Source organism: Staurois parvus, unplaced genomic scaffold, assembly GCF_062004578.1.
Source record: "Staurois parvus isolate SC_StPar_1 unplaced genomic scaffold, SC_StPar_1.0 ptg000054l, whole genome shotgun sequence".
Classification (NCBI taxonomy): domain Eukaryota; kingdom Metazoa; phylum Chordata; class Amphibia; order Anura; family Ranidae; genus Staurois; species Staurois parvus.
The window spans coordinates 1,576,093-1,597,692 of NW_028317850.1; the positions used below are offsets into that span (position 1 = coordinate 1,576,093).

At 39.6% G+C, this 21,600-nt stretch overlaps 1 protein-coding gene across 1 annotated transcript in view; it reads right to left on the minus strand.

Moving 5' to 3' along the window:
• The window catches only part of LOC149470032 (uncharacterized), a 179,472-nt gene that overhangs the window by 63,925 nt on the left and 93,947 nt on the right, over nt 1-21,600 (minus strand). Inside the window, exon 8 of the mRNA XM_089667711.1 lies at nt 19,599-19,979. Coding sequence (XP_089523837.1) covers nt 19,599-19,979 — 381 coding nt within the window. The remainder of the gene's footprint in view (nt 1-19,598; nt 19,980-21,600) is intronic.

Consider the following 21,600-nt stretch of genomic DNA (forward strand, 5'->3'; position numbering starts at 1 on the left):
TTTCTGTTGGGGTACCCCAAGGTTCTGTTCTTGGGCCCCTCCTTTTCTCTCTCTACACCTCCTCCCTTGGCCAACTGATAACCTCCCATGGCTTCCAATACCACCTGTATGCTGATGACACCCAGATCTATCTCTCCACTCCCCAGCTCACCCCCTCAATCTCCTCACAAATCTACTAAGCGACATATCAGCATGGATGTCACATCACTACCTTAAACTCAATCTTTCAAAAACTGAGCTTGTAATATTTCCTCCTCACCGATTCCCCACTCATGACTTTACCATTAAGATCAACAGCACAACCATTGGTACTTCCCCTCATGCCAGGGTGCTAGGCGTAATCCTAGACTCTGACCTCTCCTTTGGGCCCCACATCCACTCACTGGCTAAATCCTGCCGCCTCAACCTCCGGAACATTTCCAAAATCTGCCCCTTCCTGACTAATGACACCACAAAACAACTTATCCACGCCTTGGTTATATCCCGCCTCGATTATTGCAACTCCCTCTTTACTGGTCTACCGTTACACAGGCTATCCCCCCTTCAGTCTATTATGAATGCTGCTGCTAGACTCATACACCTTACGAACCGATCAACGACTGCTGCTCCTCTCTGCCAATCCCTCCACTGGCTTCCACTAACCCAACGTATAAAATTCAAAATACTAGCCACAGCTTACAAATCCATCCACAACACTGCCCCTAGCTACATTTCCAACCTCATCCACAGATACCACCCAAGTCACCCACTCCGCTCTTCCCTTGATATCTACCTCTCTAGCTCCCTCATCACCTCCTCCCACGCTCGCCTCCAGGACTTCTCCAGAGCCTCTCCCATCCTCTGGAACTCCCTACCACAGCATGTCCGGTCAGCCCCCACCCTGTCTGCCTTTAGGCGATCTTTGAAAACTCACTTCTTCAGGGAAGCTTACCCCACCTCCACCTAAGAACTGTACTTGAATCACCTCTGCCAGATCATCCCCTGAAGCTATCACCTTTTGTATCACCTCCCCCTTCTTTTAGATTGTAAGCTCCATGAGCAGAGCCCTCCTATTCCTTCTGTACTGAAATGTATTGTAATTGTACTGTCTCCCTTATATTGTAAAGCGCTGCACAAACTGTTGGCGCTATATAAATCCTGTATAATAATAATAATAAATATGATTGCCTGTGTATTGTAATTATTGCGATTTTGTTGTCTTTGGAGTGTTACTCCCATAGGAGCTGCAGGAATACTGGCCAGGTCTTCCTCAAATACCTTGCCCTGCAGCTAAGCACATAGGCTCAATCACTTGTTTCTACAATAATCAGTCTAGTGTTGTTCTTGCTTTTTTTTAATTTTTTGAAGAATAGGGATGAGGGAAAAGAGTGGGATACTCCAAATTAGGAACTATGTTCAGTGAGAACTTTGTCCAATCTTCAGCTTAAGACAGCAGAAACAAGTAGTATCAGTAACAGCAGTAAGATTTTTAGAGCTCCAGAGCAGTGTTCCTTTAAGTATTAGTGGGCAGATGGACAAAGCTCTTCAGAGCATTATTCCTTTTGCTAAACCCACAGCTAACTTCCTAGCACCAGAGGGGGTTAAATAGCACACAATCTCTAAGACCCTTCAGGATGTCTGTACTCACAAGGCCCAAGAGCAACTGGACTCCTTCCTCTGTAATACCAGACCAGATCTTCTGGAGACAGCCCCTTGGTCAGTGTTGCAGAACCTGTGTTCCAGCAATTCAGGCCCTCAGGTAGCTCCCCTGAGGCCTACTGCAGCAGCTGCCTGGGAGAGCAACATGCCCTCTTTCAGGCTTTGGCAAATCTAGCCAGGTGTCAGTGAAGGCTTGTGCATAGCGCAGATGAAATATGCACAGACCGGCAACTGGCTGGACAAATGTGCACAGACTTGGGCATAGGAGTGCACACGCGTGCATGTGCACTCATTCATACAGGCCTGAGCCTGTCACTAATGCTGGCGCCAAACAGACTATTTAAATAGGCTGCAGTATTGACTCATTGCTGTTTGGTCTACAGCGTCTGTCTGCTTGTTCTTGATTCCTGTGTATGACCTCTAATCCTGACCTGGCTTGCTCCTGACCTCCATTTGTCTGCTACTTGCCCTGACCTTGGCTTGTCTTTGAAAGCTGCTCCTGCCTCCTGTTCTTGCCTGATTGATCTCTTGCTGCTGACTTGGATTGTCACCTGACTATTCTGCTGTCTGCCATCTATGTCTGATCAGCCCGAATGTTACCGACCCAGCTCATCTGACCCTGTATCCTGCTATCCAGAATGCCACAGCTCTTCAGTCCAGCAAGTTCACATCTGGTTCCTGCTTCCTGCTGCATGCCCAGTCTGCTGCCAGCCAAACTCCGTGTGAGCTCATCAGCCACCAGCCTGTCCCACTGTTACATCTACCTGCTGACTGCTGCCATCAAGCAGACTACAGGACTGATCACAGGCACTCATACCTCACCGTGATCTCATGGCTGCTGTTCCAATATCAGTTGTCCTCAAGCTGGAGCTGTGCGAGAGGCCTTCCTCTTCACGTCAGACTCACTATTCAGGTACATGACACCAAGAAAGACCCAGAGCTCCTTGTGTTCACTGAATGTATACAGTTACCCAGCATGCTTTGGAGCCCCTCTCTCTGGGATTGGCTGAGGCTGTATCAACTTTAATGGTGCTATCTACCTAATCCTAGCAACTACCTAGGAGGGTGCTACATCTATGAATTATCCCACTTGCCCATATCCTGCCCAAATATTGAAAAAACTGCCCATTTGTTGAATGTGTCCATTTGTTGAACATGCAATGATTGTAACAATTGACAATTTGTTCCCCACGTTTTATATATAGTTGCCCATTTGTAACCCATGTATTGTCAGTATTGACATTCTTCTTTCTATATATTTTCAAGTTACCACTGTTAAAAAAGAGCCATTTTAATAGAATTAACCCCCTGCAGTCTTTTCATTATGAGACCTTGCAGCTATTATCACGGATATATTCCCTTGGCATACTATGTGCTCTGATATTATTTAACCGTTTAACTCTTGAAATCTATTTTTCAGTTTTTTTCTTTTGGTAAGATATATATATATATATATATTTATTTATATACACATTTTCTTTTTGTCCACTAATAGTACTTGTTTCATTTTATGTTTATTGCAGAAATTCAATTTTACATATGGAGAAGGAAGCGTTAAAAATCTGCTCCAGTTGTCAAATAAACTAGGTTTGCCACTAGATGTTATATCTACAGCTTAGAAAAGTACTACACAGTATGATAGGTTAGTATTGACAGTACTTTAACATTGTATACATTCATATGTTTATCTATAAATGCTCAGCAGCAATGTTTTCCTTTCACGCCATAAAGGATAGGGACATGGAAAACATTTTCTATAGCAGCGTTTAAATGTCAAGGTGAAAGCTTTTGCTACATAGCTCTCCATTCAATGGTATTTGTTCTGTTAATAATTTACTGTTCATTCGTGGGAACCATTTCATATTCTTCACCAACAATTTAGTGGAACAGTTCATTGTACCAAAAATACTAGAAACAATTTTACTTTACATTGTGTTTGTGTGAGGGCTAAGAAATGGATAATCACTTCAGCTTTATGGAGGCTAAAAAACAAACATGAAAACACTTATTTTAAAGTTCTACTCAAGTAACAAAATAACCCTTTACATTGACTTTCTTTCATTCTGCCATGGCAATTTTTCCTGGTGTTATAACGTGCTGCTATGCCAGATTTATATGAGGTCAATAAAAATCGGTGACAAAGGAAATGATTTGCTATATATAAAAACATATTCAAAGGAATTCTATAATGGGGCGACACAGTGGCTAGGTGGTTAGCACATCTGCCTGGCAGTGCTAGGGTTGCCGGTTCAAATCCCAACCACGACACCACCTGCCTGGAATTTGCATGTTCTCCCTGTGCCTGCGTGGGCTTCCTCCAGGCACTCTGGTTTCCTCCCACACTCCAAAGACATGCTGGTAGGTTAATTGGCTCCTGTCTAAATTGGCCCTAGTATGTGTATGTATGAATGTGAGTTAGGGACCTTAGATTGTACACCCCTTGAGGGTTAGGGACTGATGTGAATGTACAATATATATGTAAAGCGCTGCATAAATTGATGGCACTATATAAGCACCATAAATTAATCAAGGACATCTAACACCTTTTCTGGAAGTATGGACCCTTTAAAATGGCCTATGTCAGGTTAAAAATCTCCGCCGGTTTCAGTAGCTTTACCAAAACATGCAACAAATTCAGGTAGTTCTTAATAGCACCGCTTTTACAAAATGGTGTTAAGTAATTAAACTGTAGGTAATTAAGACCAATTCCAAGTTGCCCTATAGAGACAGGCAGAGTGCCTGTCTTTGTACTTTCTGTATCAGGGAGGCATGTTTGCTGCCCCTGTCCTCTTTCAAACTTTCAATAGTTATCAAGGACGCTGTGGACTTCACAGCCGGCAAGCTTCTAGCAACCAGTGACCCTGACAGTGGGCGGAGCCTGATGGGGATTGAGATGCACTAGTTCTCCATAAGGTACACTCTATCCTTGTGACTGACAGCAAGCACTGGGTAGATTCCATAGCCAATAGCAGGCTGTCTATTGGCTGTAGATCCACCCACTGCCTGCTGTCAAATATAAGGGGAGCAGACCTAATGGGGCACAAGTGTCTATGAATCCCCATCAGGATTCATCTACCTACCTACAAACCTCCTCGGCTCCTATGTGGCAGCAGAAGAGGTGAGGAGGGAGCTCAACGGCACCGAGGAATGTCTGTATGGATACTCATATCTCATTGCCCTTCTGCATGCAGTGCTTGCCCCCAATTTATGTATCTGTTCCCAACAGGTAACTGAACTTTTGTCTTATACACTCTTTATGAACTCCCCATATTATGTTGAAAGTTCTAAGAACTGCCCATACACAAGTTAATTACCAAATGATTCTACTTCCAAATATTATTACACGGAATGCATCACAAGCAGGGGCGGACTGACCATTTGGAAACTTGGGCACTGCCCGAGGGCCCGGGGTCAGTAGGGGGCCCCCATAAGATGCCTCTGGTACCTTTTTCATAGGCTTTTTTTAGTTTGGGCAAGGACACAGGGGCCCCATGATCCCCTATTGCCCGGGGGCCCCATGAGTATTCAGTCCGCCCCTGATCACAAGTGTGACAAACATCAGTCTTTTAACTGTACTCTGTGGTCTGCAGCATGCTGAAGAGAATTTAGACTAATATTGACCCCAGTTTCAGAGCTTCCTGTGGATGTATTAGATATCAACAAGAATTATTGAAAGACAGCAGCTGTGGGTTGGAGGATAAACATCTTTATGGGTTGCTTGTTGAAATTCATATTTGATTTAATATAAATGATGGCAATTCAGGCACTCACTATTTGGATATAAATTTCAGCCTCTAATATTAGCTTCACTAATGCATCATATTGATAATTGTGCATTCAACTCACAAATATCTACAGTATATGGTGTATACTGTACATTTCAGATAAGGCTTGAGTTGGAAAAAAGACACAGGAAGGTGCATAGTAGTTAGTTAGCAACTGAAGTATTCTGTACCTTATTATAGCTTTTACAATAATCTAAAACACCTTTGACATTGATCAGCAGTTGTTCCCTTTTTGCACCAAGAAACATCAGAAAACAGCACAGATCAGAGAAGAGTGTGCTGAAGGTCATACTTAGGCAGTACAAGTGCCTAGTTTCAAGTATAGCTAAACCAAAGAAGAAAAATATAATATATTGCAGTTAACCAGACTTTATTAAGCATTTTGGTGGCTGTATTAGTTCTCTTTTTATTTCAGGCTAACTACATTTTCTGCAAGTATGGACTGATATCCCAGACAATGTTATCATACCTTCCAGTTTTTTTTTGTGAACTACAGAACACTACATGCTTCATGTTGTAGTGGCAGCTTCCCACAGGTTCTGCCATTTAGGTCAATGATGTATGAGCATCCCCAACCCTTTGTGTACATATAGCTATGGGGTGGGGAATACCCACAGCTGACTGGGCCATGGGATGTGACAGCTGCCCAAGGGTTCTACTGGACTTGGTGTGGACTATGTTTGGACCAGACCTAGCTAAACACTTTAAAGTGGTTGTAAAGGCTCAAGGTTTTTTACCTTCATACATTCTATGCATGAAGGTAAAAAACCTTATCTGTGCAGCAGCTCCCTCAGCCCCCCCAATACTCACCTAAGCCCCCTCTTGATCCAGCAATGTGCACTGGAGTCTCGGCTATCCTGGGACTCCCTCTCCTCATTAGCTGAGACAGCAGCGGGAGCCATTTGTCACAATAAGTTTAGCATATATATCAGATTTTGATTATTTAATATTATTTTACAGTTGGGTTACATCTTAACAATATTTATGTCAATCACAGTCAGTGAGCCAATGAGAAGAAAGAGGGGGCAGGGCCAAGCTGCGACTTCATGTGTGAATGGACACACAGAGCAGCAGGTGCCCCCACAGCAAGCTGATTGCTGTGGGGGCACCCAACAGGATGGAAGGGCCATGAGTGCCGGCGGGGGACCAGAGAAGAGGAGGATCTGGGCTGCTCTGTGCAAAATCACTGCAGAGACGGGTAAGTATGATGTGTTTGTTATTTAAAAAAAAAAAGTCTTTCATATCACTATAATAAAGAGCTGTATGGACAGAATTATTGGATTTAAATTCTTTTTGCAGACGACTGAAAGTACTGTCACCGCATCTAAAGACTGGCAACTTGCAATATGTGACATTATTGTTCTTGTGTTCAGATACACTTCAAATAATACGGGCTTATGCACACACTTCAGCTATCAAACATCCAATTTACAGGTATTTGACTTTTTTTTCTTCCATTAAATGCCCCTCTGTGTTAGCTTAAGCACACATAGGGGTTTACAGGTGTTTACTGTAGCAAGGATGGGTACGGGCAGAAATCTGAATGCACCAAAATTGTTTTCAGGAAAGGAACATTTGGGCAGAAAAAAGTCCAATGCACCCAAGAGTCAAGTACTAAACGAGCCTAGAGATTCATATTCTGCCCAATGGAATGTTTATAATTTGCACATTTTGATGCTATTTTTTTCTTGGCAGGAGAAAGGTGCTCAGAAGAGCCTGGTGTGCATCAGGCATAACAGTACATAGAGCAAACAGGTTTGTGAAAACCTGAGGTATAGTATGAACATTACAGTGGCCATGCTTGATGTGAGAGTTGTGAACACCCAACTGAATTAGGACACAAGTTACATACAGATAACTTATACAGTTTTGGTATTTTAGTGTTAGCCAAAAACAAATTTGCAATTTTAAATACCCGTATTTTCCGGTGTATAAGGCGACCCCCTAATTTTCAAGTTAAAACATAGGTTTTGGGCTATACTCGCCGTATAAGACTACCCCCGTTCTGAGGCAACACCATTTAAAAACATCAGATTTTTTAATTGAAATGGTTATGACTTGCCGATACTTAAAATCCTTCAAAATCCTCATGTTCATCCTCTGACATCATAAGTTCATGAATGACATCTTGTGATACATTTGTAAGACAGTCATCATATGGATCAAATTCCAAATCAGATGGTTACCGCTGGATGTGCGGTACATACAGTATACAGTATATATACAGCCCGCTGGATGTGCAGTAATGTACATACAGTATACCGCGCTGAGCCAAGCTGGCTCAAAACAAATGTCCCTATGACTGATTAATCTGTCAGCCCGCTGGATGTGCGGTATATACAGTATACTGAGCCAAGCTGTTTCAAAACGTACCGGTATGTCCCTACGGTAATCCGCTGTCCGCTGGATGCGTGTATGTACGGTAGCTGCGGTTACATACAGTATACACTGGGCCAATCACAGCGAGCGATGTATTCTACTAATGAATACAAAGCCTGCTCGGATTGGCTGAGGTTGTGACATCATCAGCCCACCTCTCTGACTCAGCCAATCCGAGCAGGCTTTGTATTCATTAGTAGAATACATCACTCGCCGTGATTGGCCCAGTGTATACTGTATGTAGCCGCAGCTACCGTACATACTTGCATCCAGTGGGCTGATTACAGTAGGGACGTACCGGTACGTTTTGAAACTGCTTGGCTCAGCGCAGTATACTGTATATACCGCACATCCAGCGGGCTGACAGATTAATCTGTCATAGGGACATTTGTTTTGAGCTAGCTTGGCTCAGCACAGTATAATGTATGTACAGTATTACCACACATCCAGCCAGCTTGACCCAAACAAACTCAAGGTTCACATTTTATACCCCGCGTATAAGACGACCCCCAATTTTTAGGGTATATTTTTAAGTATAAAAAGTAGTCTTATATGCCAGAAAATACTGTACTTTCAGTCTTTCTAGAAAATGACTAATTGAAACACAAAATTTAGTGAGCCTGGGACATAAAAAATTATGTGATCCTGGGGAAAGCCTCCCACCGCCTTGAAAAGGTCTTTGCTATTTTTTCAGTTAGATATTATGGGCATTATTTGCTAAAAGTTCATTGTGACAGCAAATGTGAGGACACATATCTTGAAAAGATCCCCATAAAGAGGTAGAAACACAAGAAGGGTTCAAATTCTTAGTCATGCCATCCAAAACTGAGCAGAGAAGTTTTGGCTGGACTACATTTCAAGAAGAAAAAAATTGTCAGTCTATGGTAAGCATTCCAGCCCTTTGTTTTCCTCTTTGCTAGTAAGAGATGGCAGTGTTTAACCTGACCCAACAAGACAAACACCTCCCTCTTCAGTATTTTTTGTACGTGTCTCACATAAAATGTTATATTCTGGGTGTTTCAAAAAACAAAATTATAGTGGTATGATTACACAGCCATAGTTTCTGGCTCTATTCCATCACTATATAACATTTGCCTTTTAAATGCTGCCACACCCTACTGCCCCCAATTGAGCTGTATGCAATTAAGCTAAAATCCTATGTAAGTACATGTTTTTCTTTGTTTTCCTATGTGATCCCACGACCACAAAGCCTCAGCATCTCTATGCAAGGCATAGCTGGCGGGAGAAGACTTCTAAAGCAGTGGATGCCGGTGGGTGATGTCGCTGCTCTGGGGAATTCCCCTACATTGTCGGCCTAGCATGTTGCACAGAGGGGCTAGGAATTTAAGGTCATGCAATCACATACAAAAATGAGGAAAGAAATGTATTTATGTATGTATTGTTCTTAACTGTCTGCAACAAGATGAAGGCAGTGGGGGCATCAGCATTTAAAAGTTCGATGTTATATAGCTTCTACTTTAGAAACAGGATAATTGGAACCCCCTTAAGGGCCATTTCAAGAATGCAAACTTGGGAACTCAAAAGGCTTCTCATTACTGTGGAATGGTTTAACATTTCCATCTAATTTAATGTCATCAAAGTGTAGAGAACAATGTACCATCAACCTTTTTTCATGCTCAGAAATTGGTTTGTTGTGCTCTGAGAAGACTTCTATATGGGACATATTTTTGGGAAAGGCAGGCAGTTGCTGCAATTGTATGTACAAACCCAATCAATAAAACTTCACATAATCTTAAACATGTTAAATTACTTTCAAAAGTAATTTTTCATATTTTTTTAATCTTCAGCTTTAAAACGAATTGTATCTGTGATACTGCCAAGAAGGTAATTGTTCAGGCAATGGGGTAACAATGCTCTGTCCCTGTCTACCATGTTAGATTCTGCATTGTCTGCATTGTCACCCAGTCACAAGGATTTGCAGTGAAGAATTCTAGTTGATTTACCAAAGGCAAATGGGTGTTTATTTTTCAGGGGAATTTGCCCTAGAGATTAGTGAATGAGCTGAAGCTCTGCTGACTTTCTATAATCCAATCATATGCAATCAAAATGTTATTTTTTTATTTTCCATGCACAATGTAGCACATAATAACATCCCTTGTATCTTTTCTATATAGTATTTTGAAATGCTGAGTACTAACCCTGTAAGGCCTTTTTTTGTTGAACACATTAAAAATTTAATTTACCATCACGTATAAAGATGGAAATTTGCTTATAGTTCCAGTTGTAGAATTAGCATACTTCAGGTTATACTGCAGACAGAACTGACTTAACTTTAATCACATTCTTCCTGAATTATTCAGATCAGCAGCAGTCAAAAAACACAAAAACGAAAGATTTCTTTCACTTTGAAATGAGCAGTGCTAAGCTAGCAAATATTTGTCCTAGTTTCACTCTCCCGGTTTCTTTTTCTATCTGTTTGTCTCTAAATAATTATGTGTGTAAGCATGACTGGGATTGTTTTTATCCATAGATGCACATGGGCCTATAGTTCAGGAGTTGTGTCAATCTGTAATCCAGAAACATTCACTTTCCTGAATTTTTCCTGATCTGAAATTCAATCCACGGCTTTCCCCAGATTTATAAATTAGGACTGAGTGCCCCATTTCCCAAATAAAGCAGTGACAACAGAAAATAAAGCAGGGTGCAGCGCTAAAATGTTGTGTTTAAAACATATAAACATCTTTATGCCAAAAACCAATAGAACAGCATAATAAAACAATTTTAAAGTGCAAATAAAAATGTCACCTATTGGTGACTATAGGTGATTGGACACTAAACCAAAATACAGTCTATGGCGTGATCAGGAAAGATCCCAAATGATCTTCAAGAAATCCAATAGCTGGATCCGTGGATGAGGTGATAGATATGTAAGGATTGCGCACTCACCAGATACGCAATCCCAATGCGCATTTAAAGCAGATACTCTCAGGACATCAAGGATCCTTATATGGGTCTGGTCAGATCTGGTCAAATGCCCCTCGCCATTTCATAGTGTTGCCACGTGTGGAAATGGCCGCTCTGCAGATGTGAATGGCTCCCACCGGAGCTTGATAAAATGTGCTCCTGGTAGTTCTGTGTCAGCTCCAAGGACAAAGTCCCTCTGCTACCCTTCCAGGACAAAGTCTCTCTGCTACCTTTCCAGCACAGGCTGCCCTCCTCACTCCTCTCCAGTCCGGGTGCACAGAGTGAAAGGAGGTTTGAACTTCTTTCACTCTGAGTTGGGATCTGTGAACTCTCCTATTGTTACTGTGTAACTGGGATCGTGCAATCTGTGCACCCGGACTGGAGAGGAGTGAGGAGGGCAGCCTGTGCTGGAAAGGTAGCAGAGAGACTTTGTCCTGGAAGGGTAGCAGAGGGACTTTGTCCTTGGAGCTGACACAGAACTACCAGGAGCACATTTTATCAAGCTCCGGTGGGAGCCATTCACATCTGCAGAGCGGCCATTTCCACACATGGCAACACTATGAAGTGGCGAGGGGCATTTGACCAGATCTGACCAGACCCATATAAGGATCCTTGATGTCCTGAGAGTATCTGCTTTAAATGCGCATTGGGATTGCGTATCTGGTGAGTGCGCAATCCTTACATATCTATCACCTCATCCACGGATCCAGCTATTGGATTTCTTGAAGATCATTTGGGATCTTTCCTGATCACGCCATAGACTGTATTTTGGTTTAGTGTCCAATCACCTATAGTCACCAATAGGTGACATTTTTATTTGCACTTTAAAATTGTTTTATTATGCTGTTCTATTGGTTTTTGGCATAAAGATGTTTATATGTTTTAAACACAACATTTTAGCGCTGCACCCTGCTTTATTTTGATCATTTTGGAGGTTTATATGGTACCTTTTTTGGTGTTCAGCTGCTGCTTTCGAATTCTATTCATTTATCATTTTACCTGAAGCGCTCACTTACCCTGTGAATTATAATATAAAGAAAAGCCTCATCCTATGGCACACACTTTTCCACACTTTGCCCAGAATTATCAGTTTTTCAATGGAAAAGGTTATTTTTGGTGAGGAAAGTGTACAGCAAGTCAATTATGTACTTCTCTCTTCAAACAAGCTCAATACCCATATTTTAATGGTTGTGGGTATGAAATTAGACATGTTATTTCATGTATGGCTATGCATGTAGCCTATGTTATACAATATCCTTGCCAATATCAATGTTGTATTCATAGAACAATAAGACCCCTAGTAATAATAATACAAAAAACATTTGTATAATAAAAAAATATAGAAAACATATTATGTAAGGTTACACTATAAAACATATCATAATTGTGATCCAAAAGTTAACATTTATCAGTATCGATAGGGAAAAAAAACCTGGTGAGGAGGTAACCTTATCAGGTTGATTTCACAATTAGAAAAAAGAGGATGCCGAAGCAGTAGAGGAGGGAGGTCTGTTTAAGGCATAATATTGCATGATTCCACCTGCGGTCATGTTCTGGTGAGATATAGTAAGAATGTGATGGTGTAAACTACTCATAATCCCCTGAGGAAGTTTTGATGATGAAACATGTAGGGTCGGACCAGGTGACATAATCACGTTTGAAACTCTGTATCTGCCAAAATCAAACTTCCTTTCAGCCTAAGAGCAGAGTATTTTTGGATTGCTGTGTTGCACTGTGAAGATGTAAGTTCTCTTTTGTTTTATTCATTTAATATATTTTAAACTATTTGTGAGTATTATAACACAAAAGGTGCAGCGCTTAAACTCAAATGATGTCAAAATATGTACTGGAAGATAAATATGAACATAAAACCATTGAGTGAATGATATCAAATAAATAAACAACAGTAATAAATAGGTGACTGGTAAGTGCCGGAATAAAGTGCCAAAGTCTATATAATGAATAGTGATCCTTCATGTGTCTTCTGGTGATTAAATATTCGAATTATACACTCACCAGATGCATAATTCCAATATGCATTAAGAAGACTAATCACATCTCAAGGTCTCAAAAGGAATCCTCTTAAGAACTTTTCTAGCATCTCTGGGCTTCCCTCCGGGCACCTCTGTCCATCTGAGGTTCCCTTTGGATCATCCGATAAAGCACCTCTCAGTTACCTTCCCTGGTGGCTCTGTGGGTGGTGGACTCAACACGAGTCCCAAGAAAGGATGCCAAGATAGTGTAGTACCGTTTAAAAGAATGATTTATTGATCCAAAAAATAAGACATTATAAGAACAAAACAACTGACCATGAGAAGTATAAAAGATGGCCACCAACCCACATGGGACTCGGCAGCATGACGTCTGGACTTCGCAGCTCTTACCCTTGTGAGTATTATCTGTCTTTTTGAAAATATTTTTTAGGGCCTGCTTGCAAATCTAGAGTGAATGAGGAGCCACAATCTCTGAGTACCGCAGTGTACATATTTAATCACATTTTGACCTGCCGGTATAATGACCCTGGGGGTCACTATTATATGGTGAGCTGTATTTCATAAGGTGGTGACACTGTGGATAGTGAACTGCACAGATTTATATGACTATGGTTGATGGGAAGTTAACAGCTGAATAACTTTTATAAAACATGTATTTATTATATACAGTATATGGTGTTTAATGCACATATAGACATTTTTTTTAAAGGCTTTCTTATTTTTGGTATTTATTATTAGGGATGAGATTTGGGTTCACTGCTACCATGAATTTGTGGTGAATCTCTGTGTTTTGTTGAGTTTAGGAATTGTAAATTTTTGTCCCTGGCCTACTGAGTCACAAAAACCAATTACCTGAATGAATGGATAACTCAACCCCAACACTATAAAAGTGTTGGCTCACAACTGCTGTATTGTCCATATGTGTTGTTGTTATGCAGAGTTGACAAGCATAAGCTTTTTTTTCTGGCTTTGGTATGTGTTCCTCCTTGGTAGTGTCTGCCTTCCCATGCCTTGTGTTTCATAATAGTTTGCCTATTAGCCCTAAAAAAGGCCAGGAGTGAATAACATGACTTGCCCCCTATAGACTTCAATGAAGTTTATTGCAAAGTTCACAAACGTCAAGCAAAATCTGTGAAACTGTTGGTGAACTGACCCAGACAGATTCACTCACCCTACACACGATTCCTATGCCACAGCAGACATGTTTGTGCATGCACACGCAGAACAGTGTGCTCTATCACTTAAGTGATTAAGTTAATTTAAGTGTTTTTTTACACTGCCCATTAATAATATCAGTATGCAGTTGACACACTTTTGTTCCATCATAAGATGTAAAATCACTAACAACATTGGATAGATCTACTTCTTTGGAGCATATTGGCCCTACTATATCGGCATCCTGAGGTACAGTATACTCTTAATTTTCTAAATGGCTTCACATCAACCACCCCACCAGACCCCCCTTTTCCTACATTTGGGAGGAAGAACACGCTACTCACTTTACCAACACACAATAGGATAAAATCTTCCTCCTTACACATAAAGCCTCGATCACTACCATACTCCATGAGTTTGGTTACACAGCTCCTTTCTCATTGGTACTGCACCCCATTGAAACTCTACATAATTTCCCAGGACTCTAGTCTGATGTGCTGTAGGTGCTCTAGATCCGAAGGGCCTTTATTTTATCATTTCTGGACAGCCCACAAAAAAGAACCTCTAGGGGTCGTAAAGAGTTTCTCTCTTTCCCTTAGGCTTTTCTCTTTACTCTTTTCTCCCCCTCTTCCTCTTTACTACCCTTTCCCCCCCTAAGCATGCAACTCATTCTAACTTCATTAGGCTAGAATCCTTTATTCATAATGTGACCTAATGAGGCCTCTATTAGATTTGAACATTGTCCTTTATGATGCCCTGTTTATAAATTATTTGCTACAAGAAATAAAAAGAACAGGGTGCATCAGCCTAAGGCATCATCCCAATGATTTTTAATAAAAATCCATAGCCCAGCAGTCACAGACTCAGCATGATCCAAAATACGGGGGGGGGGGGGGATGGAACCTCACTGGGTTCCAAAATGGTTGATACGTTTCAAAGGAACATTTGTAGTGGCTTCAGGACACCCCCCGTTCTAGAGGGCAGCAAGTCTGAAGCAATATCCTAGTGATGGGAATTCCCCTCCAATACTGGACTACCACACTGTTGTGCAGGAGACATTCTTGTTGTTATCTATAAATTAGTTGCACCTGTTTATTCTGTAACTTTACTTTGAAAACTCAATAAAACTTTGAATTTTCTGTGAGCACTGGACAGACCCATAATCATTAGAGATATGCAAATTGTTTGGTGTACCACCATTTAGATGACATACATATGGATGCTGGAGTGTACATTTCATAGCAAAACACACTCCTCAGAAAATTAATTCTACTTATCATACTGTCTGTGCAGCAACACGGGTGCAGTCTAAATGTTGTAGGTTGCAGTTTTCAAAGCACAATCAGTTCTAGGTAATAAAAACATTTTCTTTTCTCCAGTCTTTTTTATTGTACCCTATATCTATATTGGTGGTATAATCTAATCACACCTTGGCATTTAGTAATGTGATATGAGAGAGAATTCATGCCACACCTGTAAAAACTGAAAGACAATTCAGAAACTGTGAGATGATTTATGATCTGAGTGTTCTCTGAATTTATAGCCGTCAGTGATAGTAAATCTCAAATTGAATTCCCTTTGTTTTACTTTGAAAGTTGTCCTTGTGTGCTTTAAAATTATAACTTAGTCAACATTATCTCTAAAATTTTTCTGTGACAGTAAGGAGTACATTGTAAACTACTATACATTTACCGTACTTTATCATACACAATGAAGATGCTTATGTACACAGCATATACACAAATATTAGTGTGTGTTGATATTTGCAGCTATGTATAGTTTAAGTGGATCTGTAAGAATGATTATTAAAGAAGCAGTATACAGAATTTACAGCGAGCAAAGATTTTGAGCTATTTTTGTTGTGTTTAAATTAAAGTGATGTAACTTTGGAAGATTTACCACCCCTTCATGACCAGGACATTTTTTGCTATACGGTGTGGCATAACTGACAAGTGCACAGTCATGCAACACTGTAGATAAATTTATTTTATATAATTTTTTCCTACAAATAGAGCTTTCTTTTGAAGGTATTTGATCATCACTGGATTGTTTTATTTTTTGCGCTATAAATGAAAAAGAAAATATATATTTGTTTACTTTCTGCTATAAAACATATCCAATAAAAATGTTTTTTCTAAATCTAATTTCTTCAGAAATTTAGGACAAAATGTATTCTGATACATATTTTTGTAAAAAAATCCCAATAAGCATATGTTGATTGGTTTGCGCAAAAGTTATAGCATCTACAAACTATGGCATATATACTGGAATTTTTTTTTTCTAATACTAGTAATAGCTGGGCTGCGATATTGCATCAGACAGTCTGACACTAACTGACGCTTTGTAGGAACCAGTGACACTAATACAGTGATCAGTGCTAGAAATATACACTGTCACTGTATTATTGATACTGGCTGGGAAGTGGTTAAACATCTAGGGTGATCATAGGGTTAACTGTGTGCCTAGCTATGTGTTTTGTGTACACAGTAAGTTGTTTTTACTAGGAAATCTGCTACATTATTTTCCCTGCTTTGCAGGGAAAGAAAATCTAGCAGATCGCTACTGACAGGACACAGCTCTGTCTTTTCTACATAGACAGAGCTGTGTCCTATCACTCTCCTCGATGATCAATGGGTACCAGCACTCATCCATTGGCCAGCACCTGTTGATCAGTTTTTGCTGTGTCCAATCACAGCAGAAGCAGCGCTCTAGAAGCACACGCATTCCCCCTACGATGGAAGTGCAAGATTACGTTTATATACGTGATGATTTTGCACAGAAGCTCCATCCTGTAGCAGTAAATCTGCTATAGGGTGGGCTGTACGTGGTTAAACCCACATTCTTTTTTTAAATGTATGTTCTTCATTAATAACTTACATTCCCAACATTACATTTCACAGCATTGCCTTTATTGTAGTTTATGCTTCTAGTCACTTTTTACACTTGTTTCCCATAGCATGGTGCCTACTTTCCAGCACTGGTTCTGACCAGGACACAGCCTCATAGCATGGGAAAAAAAATCCCCAAAGTTCTGCTTTAACAAAAAACAAACAAACAAGCAAAAAATAAAAAAAAAAACAATAAAAAAATCTATGATTATTTTTGTATTGGGGTTGAGAGAACATTCGTTTAAAAGCATCAGATGAGAATGAGGAAATGATTGGGATTATATATTGTACAGGAGTGATGCATTCTGGTAGTGCTGCCTCATTGGTTGCACTGCTTGTGCAAGAAAGTAAATTTGTGATTGTCATTAGTCAGTTCCACAGTTTAATGCAATTATTGGTTTGAACAATTTGGGCCTATTATTATTATTATACAGAATTTATATAGCGCCAACAATTTGCTCAGTGCTTTACATTATAAACTTAATTCTAATGCATCTGAATAAAATAATTCCAACTATTTTCCCTATATACAAATCTCCAGAAATACTGAATTAACGCGATAAAACGAATATAGCCAATCTTCCAAAATAACAGAAGAATGACAGAACTTCCTAAAATATGAATCAATTCAGAACAACGAATATATGCTCTCCCGAAATAGCGAATCATTCCAAAAATGAATCATTCTAACATAACGAATATGAAGTAACAAAATGATTTACCCAACAAATGAAACCAAAACAAAATTAAAAAATTTTTCCGTCATGCAAAAGTCTATGTACAGTGAAGGAAATAAGTATTTGATCCCCTGCTGATTTTGAATGTTTGCCCACTCACAAAGAAATGATCAGTCTAAAAATTGAATGGTAGGTGTATTGTAGAGACAGAATAGCAACAAAAAAATTCAAAAGAAATGCATGTCTAACAAATTATGCACTGATTTGTATGTTCATGAGGGAAATAAGTATTTGATCCCCTTCACAAAACATGATTTTGTACTTGGTGGCAAATCCCTTGCTGGCAATCACAGAGGTCAGACGTTTCCTGTAGTTGGCCACCAGGTTTGTACACATCTCAGGAGGGATTTTGGCCCACTCCTCTTGGCAGATCCTCTCCAAATCATTAAGGTTTGATGGCTGACGTTTGGCAACTCGAACTTTCAGTTCCCTCCCCAGATTTTCAATCAGATTAAGGTCTGGAGACTGGCTAGGCCACTCCAGGACCATAATGTGCTTCTTCTTGAGCGACTCCTTTGTTGCCTTGGCAGTGTGTTTTGGGTCATTGTCATGCTGGAACACATACTTATTTCTCTCATGAACATGCAAATCAGCGCATAATTTGTTAGACATGCATTTCTTTTGACTTTTTTTTTGTGGCTATTCTGTCTCTCAGTTTTACAATACACCTACCATTCGATTTTTAGACTGATCATTTCTTTGTGAGTGGGCAAACATTCAAAATCAGCAGGGGATCAAATACTTATTTCCTTCACTGTATGACTCATAGCAGCATGAAGAAACCATGAAAGATATCTACTTGACTCTTACTGACTCCTATGTGTAGCTATGAAATTTAACTATGTTTCTCAAATCAGCTCCAATGATTTCAGGTGTTATCAGTGTGGCTTCAGCCTTTACATGCCAGGTTTTTAAACCTCTCTTGAATAAGGGTCCATTTAATCGCAGGCTGGGTGCATTCAAAGGAATGAATGCAGCCTGATGCCTTGTACACACAATCAGAAAATCTGCCTAAAAATACTGCTTTTGAAGCTATCAGATGATAATACAGCTTTCCAGAGCCAATCATGACAGTTCACCGAATGGACAAACACAAAAATGTTTTAAGTGAGATACCTGAATGAACGATTTTCATTCAATCAGTACAGTATTCATACAAAAAAAAATTTGGATGACCAAGACCATGCATGAAAAAATTAAATAATTTGTTACAATACATCACTTCTGACATTGTGTTCTGTTGTGCGAGGATCTTGGTAACTTTAGTAACCTCTACATTTTCGATATGAGACTGGCATTCAAAAACAAAAAAAAATGGATGATTATTTGTCCCATATTCTTATCGTCTGTATGATGCTTAAAGGAAATGTTCACAGTGTTGTTTTTCTTAAGTAGTTAAATGGGTGTTATCATTAAAGGTCATTTGCAGTTTTACTTTTACAGTAAAAGTACTGTATGCCACACCCAACCTGTTCCTTCCCCCTCCGGCATTATATAATATAATTGCGTACGGTTCTTAAATTGTTTCAAACTGTTTCTCAACCTGTAAACAGTAGATCTCAGTAAATTAAGTTTGATGCACTCACTCTTGCACTCAGCGCAGACCAGAATAGTTGTAAAAGATAATAACAGTCTTATCGATTTCTTGAAAACATTTTTTGGTTACCATTGGCTACAATGCACAGGCACACATTAAATTGTATCTAAATGCCAACGCTAGGACTGTTTTTGAACAAGTGGTAAAATGGGGTAAGGGTATAAAAACAAGATCCACTTGTTCACTATCTACAGCACAGAGATGCAAAGTCATGTGACCTTGTGGGATCTCCTCTCCCTCTCTCCTCTAATACTTATTATTAGAATTGTTGTTAATATAATTTATTTTTACCATTGTATTGATGAGAAAATGATTATTATATCTGTACCCTGAGCAGTTCTCACCCTGTCAGCTATGAAAGGCTTCTACTTTAGGACATTTTTCTATTTATATCTTTAGAATAAATGCTTTGTTTCTTAGAAATAGATTCTTGAAATTTACTAAATGCATTTGAGCATTCTGAAAGCCTCACATTATCTGTAGTACATCCTGTATTGTACCTTTTTCTCTGATGTTCACTAGTTCCAATCCTTACAGTGGGTGAGAAATTCCCTTGATCTCTGAACTGGTGTTCTGAATCCTCCTTGCTGTCTGATGTATAGTTCTTATTAATCCTAGCACTTTTAGTTGGATTCAGTGGATCCATGCGTTTGTGCTTGGACTCCTCTTCATCTTCTCTTGGAGTTGTGCTACTTTTAGATTCTGAGACCTGTGTCTGTATTCTATGCTGGTGTGTGGATTCATTCTCTGAAATGTCTTGCTCATTAGTTTTAGGTTGTTTCAATTTCAGAACTGACATGTGAACTGTGCTGCGTCTGAGTGACCTCTGTAGTAGATGCTCATCATCGGAGCTGTCTGAGGTTGTGATGTCACTGTGAAAACTGCAGAAAAAATGGAAATTTGTTTTAAATGGTTGCTTTTGTTTATTACCTTTAATTTTTTTTTAAGGTATGACACTGTATGCTATAGATCCATGTATATAGACATTTGGACAAAGAACAAATTCATAACAGAAGCGGGAGAAAAAGGTAGAATAAATCAAACTATGATTTTAAAAAAGAGATTTAATTTTCAACATAAGTTAAAATGCATTTCCTAAAATGTGATTCCTCAAGATCTTTCCAAGAATAAAAAAATGATACATATGTGCAGTACAACACATTTTGACAGGTACAAAATGAACATATATCCCTGAACATTCAGTGTTTTATTTCTATATTTTCTTGATACTATTCGCATGGTCTCCTAATTATATTCAAAGTCACTGAGAAAGGGAGACGAAAAATCCTCCACGTGTTTCCTAGACCACAGGTCTACTTCCCCAACAGGAAGTTGAGAAAAGGATATTGTAAAAGCATAGTATCAACCAGGGGCGGACTGACAACTCATGGGGCACCCGGGAAATAGGGGATCATGGGGCCCCTGTGTCTTTGCCCAAACTCAAAAAAGCCTATGAAAAAGGTACCAGGGGCATCTCATGGTGCCCCCTACTGACCCCGGGCCTTCGGGCAGTGCCCGAGTTTCCAAATGGTCAATCTGCCCCTGGTATCAACATTTGGTTTTAAAATAAGTTGGAACACTTATGGGTGCAGCCATTGAAGATTTTCCCAATACAAAGATGTCTCAGAGGGAGTCACATAGTTTCTCCACCTTACATCTACTATCTGTTTGGGAAAGGGGTGTTCTGCTACATCAAGTGTCCTCTATTGTTCCCTCTTTGCTTCTTTTCCTTCAGATGCAAAAGGGGAGATTTACTAAAACTGGAGTGAGCAAAATGTAGTGTAGCTTTGCATTGAAACCAATTAGCTTCCAGGTTTTATTTTCAAAGCTTAACTGAACAAGTTGAAGTTAGACACAGATTGGATACCATGCACAATACAGACACTGAGTGATCAAGTTTTAGTAAATCTCCCCTAAAGAGTGTGCCTGTGTCTTTTGGGGTGAAGCTAAAGTTAGTTCATTTCAGAGATGTAGGAACCATTCATGTATTAATACAAGACTATATCATGCTTGGTACATTTTTCGTAAAGTGGTATTAAACCCCAAAACCAAAAAAAATAATATTATATTGCAGCATACCAATTCTTAGATGTGATGTTTGCATTAGTTTTCCTTTTTCATTGTTTTCCCCTTATTTTCAATTGATGACCTGGCCAGTAAGTCTGTTATTTTTTTTAACTCCCTTTAACAGACCAAGCTGTCCAGACAAAATTGCAGTAGGTTTGAGACAAACCATTTAACGCTGACAGGGTGTTTTCAATGATCAGCTTTAATTCACTTATGTAAACCCTTTATCCCAAAAGTAGAACAAAAATCTACTACTGATAAAATGTCTCCTGAGGAAGTCACATGACGTTGATGCAACGCGTCAGCCGTAACTGGAGGCAGAGGGAATAGGAAGTGACGCAAACAGAAGTGTTTATACGATCTTGGATTGTGAAAGCGCATTTTTATTCTGATTTATGTGAGTGCAATATTTTAAATAAATGTGAATAATTTTGA